The sequence below is a fragment of the Lacerta agilis genome, chromosome 14 (assembly GCF_009819535.1).
Source record: "Lacerta agilis isolate rLacAgi1 chromosome 14, rLacAgi1.pri, whole genome shotgun sequence".
NCBI lineage: Eukaryota > Metazoa > Chordata > Lepidosauria > Squamata > Lacertidae > Lacerta > Lacerta agilis.
Genome location: NC_046325.1, coordinates 23,224,458 through 23,231,525, shown reverse-complemented (window position 1 = coordinate 23,231,525; position 7,068 = coordinate 23,224,458). Strand labels below are relative to the sequence as shown.

Here is a 7,068-nt window from a genome sequence, read left to right as displayed (position 1 = left end):
TGAGTAATTCTTTTTTTGTGAAAAGCCAAATGAAGAAATCAAATAAATAAAAAATACATAAATACATGCTTTAGAATTTATTTAGGATTGTTTGTTAGTTATGCATATTATTTAGAACACACACACACACACACACACACACACACATACCACAAATGCAATAATTCAATGTTATACCCCCATATGTATTAAAGGCCAACTAGCATAACCTCCTATGCTTAAACATAGAACACTTAAAAAGAAACAGAAAAACAGTCCTTTGTGCAATTTTCCCATGTAAGAAATACTGTGCAAATGTGTTGTGAATCATGATAAAAAGGAAATCAATGTGTTTTTAAAATGGTGCAAAAGCAAGATGCTGCTTGCTTCAAAACATAGCTTGTTTTAAATCCTTAAGTATTATTTTAATGCATTCCATTTACATGTAATTGTGCTGAAAAACTGGAAGTTCTATAGAGATATGATTTGTTTAAATATTTTTTTTAAAAAAGATAGAAAAACCAACTAGAATTGTGTGTTTAGACCTTTAAACCACCCCCTAGAAATAATTTCAGACATGACTCAAATATTTGGTTTGGTTTTTTGGCAGAATTTAGGCCGCAACTGTATTGATTACAATCAAGTGAGTGGTTGCATAGGCTCTTGTTTGACTAGCTCCCTGCACCCTTGCAGGCAGCGCTGACGCAGAGCTCTATCGTAGGTCAGCCAAGGGTGAACACCAGGGACAGCGGACTCTGGCGCTGGCACAACCCCTCTCAGGGTTGACCAAACCATTGAGTCCCTGGATTCTTTTACCGGAATACCCTTCGCATAGGGATAGCCAGACCGTTCTGCCACCCCTATCACTTGAACCAGAGCCTGTCCGCCACCAAGAGCGAAAGCGCTCACCGCCAACCACTCACCCTTGTAACCAATCCCTTAACCCCGCTGGCACTGAGGTCAGCCACAAATAATTCCCAGTCACAGACAGATGGATGCCATCAGGCCTGTAAAGGGACGCATTGCATGTGGTAATGCCCGTGTGACGAATGACCGCTCCCCACCCCAGGACAAAACCTTCTTGGCCACTGTGCTCTGGACACACCTCTTGGCCTTCTCAATGGCAGCTGGGCATCGACTCCCTCTCCATTCACGTCGCGGAAAGAGTTGCGAGCAGAATAATTTGAGTCCAGGAAGAGCTGCCATCAACTCATCCAAGTCCTCTTGCATGTGGGTCCACAGGCACAAGCCGGGAGCTTATGGCAGGTCGTTCTCGCCCAGCTGCACCACCATTGCCTCAGGCGTGCCTCCTGCAGACACCCTGGCTCACACTGTTGAGATAAGCTCCTCCCAACACATTCCTCATCTGGATATCAAGGACAGGCTCACATGGTCGAGAAGCCCGAGCCGCCATCCAAATCCAGACTCCGCTGCCCGCTTGCTGGCCCAGTGGACAATGCTGTGCCCAACTATCCATATGTGCAAGGGAGGCGGACCTAGGAATGAACAAAACAATATTAGCAACTGCACCTCAGTGCCATTTCTGAACATACACTTTGTAAGCTTCTGATTTCCAACGGCCCATATCCTTGATCCTGTCGACGGACAGGCCCCAATGCACAGCTGTGGTAGTAGAGACTTATTTGCCCCTACAGGTCCCCATGGTTGCACCCGGTGAGAAAACATGGGAGCAGAAAAGGCAACTGAGGCTGCTGGCTTCAGAGAGAGAAAGATTTATTTTCTACATGCAGAGGTACTGCGGTGTTCAGACATCCAAGCAAGTACAAAAAAAGTCAATTTTCAGACAGTTCTTATAGACAGTTCTCTGGCTCTCTTCCCACCCCAGAAATCTTCCTCTTGTCCATATAAGGAACATTTCCTGTTGTACATTTCCTGTTGTACATATAAGGCAAAAGGACATTTAGCCCTGAGTTGGTTCATGCGCACTCCAGCAAGGCCATCCTATCTCTGACCTACACAGTCAGTTCCTCTCTGTGCAAGGACAGTTACTCTCTGTGCTATCTCCAGACTATTAGTCATAGCTTGCCAGAAAGAAGTACAATGCAGATCAAAGTTCACAGCTTTACAGAGAGGTTTCATAAGGCAAAGCTTAAAAAGTTCTGGACTAACAATACATTCAGGTAAATATATTGTTGTTGTTGTTGTTCAGTCGTTCAGTCGTGTCCGACTCTTCGTGACCCCATGGACCAGAGTACGCCAGGCACGCCTATCCTTCACTGCCTCTCGCAGTTTGGCCAAACTCATGTTAGTAGCTTCGAGAACACTGTCCAACCATCTCATCCTCTGTCGTCCCCTTCTCCTTGTGCCCTCCATCTTTCCCAACATCAGGGTCTTTTCTAGGGATTCTTCTCTTCTCATGAGGTGGCCAAAGTACTGGAGCCTCAACTTCAGGATCTGTCCTTCTAGTGAGTACTCAGGGCTGATTTCTTTGAGAATGGATAGGTTTGATCTTCTTGCAGTCCACGGGACTCTCAAGAGTCTCCTCCAGCACCATAATTCAAAAGCATCAATTCTACAGCGATCAGCCTTCTTTATGGTCCAGCTCTCACTTCCGTACATTACTACTGGGAAAACCATAGCTTTAACTATACGGACTTTTGTCGGCAAGGTGATGTCTTTGCTTTTTAAGATGCTGTCTAGGTTTGTCATTGCTTTTCTCCCAAGAAGCAGGCGTCTTCTGATTTCGTGACTGCTGTCACCATCTGCAGTGATCATGGAACCCAAGAAAGTGAAATCTCTCACTGCCTCCATTTCTTCCCCTTCTATTTGCCAGGAGGTGATGGGACCAGTGGCCATGATCTTAGTTTTTTTTGATGTTGAGCTTCAGACCATATTTTGCGCTCTCTTCTTTCACCCTCATTAAAAGGTTCTTCAATTCTTCCTCACTTTCTGCCATCAAGGTAGTATCATCAGCATATCTGAGGTTGTTGATATTTTTTCCGGCAATCTTAATTCCGGTTGGGGATTCATCCAGTCCAGCCTTTCGCATGATGTATTCTGCATATAAGTTAAATAAGCAGGGAGACAATATACAGCCTTGTCGTACTCCTTTCCCAATTTTGAACCAATCAGTTGTTCCATATCCAGTTCTAACTGTAGCTTCTTGTCCCACATAGAGATTTCTCAGGAGGCAAATGAGGTGATCCGGCACTCCCATTTCTTTAAGAACTTGCCATAGTTTGCTGTGGTCGACACAGTCAAATGCTTTTGCATAATCAATGAAGCAGAAGTAGATGTTTTTCTGGAACTCTCTGGCTTTCTCCATAATCCAGCGCATGTTTGCAATTTGGTCTCTGGTTCCTCTGCCCCTTCGAAATCCAGCTTGCACTTCTGGGAGTTCTCGGTCCACATACTGCTTAAGCCCCCGCTATTTGTAGGGCCTCATTGGTCAGCCACTTTGCTTTCTTGCATTTCTTTTTCATTGGGGTGGTTTTCGTTGCTGTCTCCTGTATAATGTTACGAGCCTCCATCCACAGTTCTTCAGGTACTCTATCCACCAAATCTAAATCCTTGAACCTGTTCTTCACTTCAACTGTGTATTCATAAGGAATTTGATTTAGATTGAATCTTACTGGCCCAGTGGTTTTTCCTACTTTCTTCAGTTTAAGCTGGAATTTTGCTATAAGAAGCTGATGATCTGAGCCACAGTCAGCTCCAGGTCTTGTTTTTGCTGAGTGTATAGAGCTTCTCCATCTTTGGCTGCAGAGAATATAATCAATCTGATTTCGATGTTGCCCATCTGGTGATGTCCATGTGTAGAGTCGTCTCTTGTGTTGTTGGAAAAGAGTGTTTGTGATGACCAGCTTGTTCTCTTGACAGAACTCTATTAGCCTTTGCCCTGCTTCATTTTGATCTCCAAGGCCAAACTTGCCAGTTGTTCCTTTTATCTCTTGACTTCCTACTTTAGCATTCCAATCCCCTATAATGAGAAGAACATCAGGTTATATACAGTAAATATATACAGGTTAGCTAATTAACCCCTTCCAGTAGCTGCCCCAATACGGAATGAATGAGGTGCGAACTCACTGGCCGATAGGCCGCATACTGCTACTGCCTTACACATTATCGCAGCAAATTGTTGCCTTTTCAAAACAGACCCATCCTCGTGAACTGGGAAGGGACCATTCCTAGGTGGGCAAAGGGACAAATATCTCCTGATGTCCTTAACTGGACAACGGCCAGGCTTACCAGTGGCAGGTAGCCTCATCAAGGCATCTCTGCCCAACTGGTCAGTCTTTGAATTACGAATAGTGAGCACCAGCTCAGTGTCAGACAACTGGATGTCCCGCAGGAGTAAGCCCCTGGAAACCCTGTCCTGTGCTGCCTCCAGCACCACCTCACCCACACGCAGTGCACCAAAGAAAGCAATGGAAAATGCTGCCGAAAAGAGTCTCGTCTCAAAAGTAGACCAACATATCTGCCTCAATTTCCTGCGCATAGAGCAAAGCATATCAAAAGTGACAGGCTTCCTGACTGGCACTTTGGGCTGCTGAAGCCTGGCCCAACCCTCAAGTGCCTTACGCACCACAAATTTGGAGCAGGGGTCCCTGGAATACAGGGACTTAGAGAAGAATGAAATGGCAGAGGCTTGAATTCAGATGGACTTAACAGCATGACCCAAAGTGCGCAGGTGTGCCAGATACTGCAACACCTGTTGTGTGGAGGGGTACTCAGTAGTTAAACTGGTCGTAAGCCGTGCTCTAAAAGCTAAAAAGTCAATCCAGGCCTTTTTATAAGACCTCACGGTGGAAGGAGAAATAGATGTTGCAACTCCCTGCTTCACAATGAGTTGCTAATGTTCCAGAGGTGGAGTGGGAAATACTCCGGAAGTTGCTGAAAACTAGCGGAGAGACAAGGGAAGGAAGGGAAATATCAGAACAATCACTGTAAAGTCGCTGGTGAATCAGAGTCTCTCTGAGCAGGCAGCGGTTCAAGATGCACTGGCCCCAAGAGGAAGCTCAGGCGCATGTGAATGGGCTTAAATAGGTCCCTCGATGCCCTTTCCTTGCGTCCCATTGGCCAGATTGCTCCCAGCATTGAGGGACCTACCAATAGGGTATTGTGGCTATCCAAACGGTGCCACCCACAACACCGCAACACATGCTCTCTGTGAGGGAGGACCCAATATAGATAGAGGCAATTTTGATGATGGATGCAATAGCCAGAACCAACCATTGAGCCATGGCCTCTAAACAGTTTACAGATGCTCTAGGTAAAATGTTTTTTATTATTATTATTAGGGTGAGGCAAGGAAGGCCATCATTATTATCTGCCATCCCTGGGCATTGCCCTGTCCTACTCTCCCCAAAAACGAACCTCTTATGCAGGTGCTGCTCTGGATAGTCATTTTGTGAGAAAAATAGCTTTGTAACACGCATCGTGGCCCTCTATGCACTAGCTGCAAACAAACAAACAAACAAACATAGGAAACAGGAAAAACGATTTAGATATACAATGTTATGGTGATTCTAAGATTTGATCTGAAATCAAGCTTGATTTGAATTTGTTGGTGTCTCTAGTAACTGGTTCCAATAAACCAATCTTTTGCATAGCTCTGTGTGAAGAGTATTTATTGGGTTGATAGGCACAAACTTCGAACAACATGCAGTTTGACTCTACGCACAAAGTTTCAGTACTCTCATAGAAAGGTGTTTTATGGAATCATATGTTGGGTGGACACACCTAGGGATATCCAAATGGACATGTAAAGTAAGTGTGTGTGTGTGTGTGTGTGTGTGTGCACGTGCACAAACAGAAATCTTACTCCAGTCATCTGCATCTCTCTTAACAACTAGACTGTCTGCTGCTAAAATCTAGGCCAACTAATACAGATTTTATTTATTTATTTCCCTTCCCCTTCACATCTGAGCTTTGTTAATCACCTGTGCAATACTTTTCTCAACACCTCCCTCACCTCTTTATTTCTTAGTGTATAGATGAAAGGATTCAAAAGAGGCACCACAATAAGATTGAAGATGCTCACTACTTTGGTCCGTTCTAATGAGGTCTGTTTAGATGGCTTTACAAACAGAAAGATAGTGGAGCCATACCAAATAATCACTACAGCAAGATGTGAGGAACATGTGGAAAAGGCTTTTTGTCGTCCTTTTCTGGAGGGGATGCGTAGGATGGTGAGGATAATGTAAAAATAGGAAAGAAGGGTTGTCACGCAGGAGCCTACAATGACAAATATAGCTATGAAAAAAGCTGTTATCTCAAGAAAGTGGGTGTCTGTGCAGGAAAGAACTATCCAGGAATCTATGTTACAATAGAAATTATTGATAACATTTGGGCCACAGAAAGACAATGTTGTGAGCAGATAGGTTGGTATACACATAGCAAGGAATCCACCAAGCCAACAGCCTCCTGCCAACTTGCTAGAAAGATGAATGTCCATTATGGTGTTGTAATGAAGGGGAAAACATATGGCCAGATACCGATCATAAGCCATGATGGCTATTAGGAAATGCTCCGTGCACCCAAAGGAAAAAATAAAGTACATCTGCAAAGTGCAACCTGTAAATGAGATGCTTCTGCTTCTTCCAAGGAACATAGCCAGGATCTTTGGGATAGAGGCTGTTGTGTACCATATTTCCAAGAAAGAGAGATTGCAAAGAAAGAAATACATGGGAGTATGGAGACGGCGATTAGTTACTATTAGAAGGATAATAGAGAAATTTCCAAAAATGGTCAAGATGTACATATTTAAAAAGATGATGAAGATTGTTAGCTGGAAATGTGGAGACCCAGGGAAGCCAAGCAGAATGAACTCCATCACTCTTGATTTATTTTGTTCTTCTTTGTTATTTTCTCCCATCTGTTCTTTTTTTTAACCTGCTGAAACACAATTCTGAATGAATATGCAGAACTTTTCTCTTTACCCTCAATATGAATATTACAGACAATCCCTGCACAAACTTAGTAGAATTTACTTCAATTGAGTTTTTGTTTTGTTTTGTTTTGTTTAAAAAATCTAGACCATCACCACGGTTTTCTGGCTGGGAAGGGCGGGGTATAAATAAAAATTTTATTTTATATTTATTATTATTAAAACGAATCCCCAGCATT

At 43.6% G+C, this 7,068-nt stretch overlaps 1 protein-coding gene across 1 annotated transcript; it reads right to left on the bottom strand.

The window, feature by feature from the left end:
• Positions 1–5,776: 5,776 nt before the first annotated feature.
• LOC117058949 (olfactory receptor 6F1-like) lies at positions 5,777–6,817 on the bottom strand. The gene has a single exon (XM_033170368.1). The coding sequence runs from the start codon at positions 6,815–6,817 to the stop codon at positions 5,879–5,881; it is 939 nt and encodes a 312-aa protein (XP_033026259.1). The 3' UTR covers positions 5,777–5,878.
• Positions 6,818–7,068: the final 251 nt, after the last annotated feature.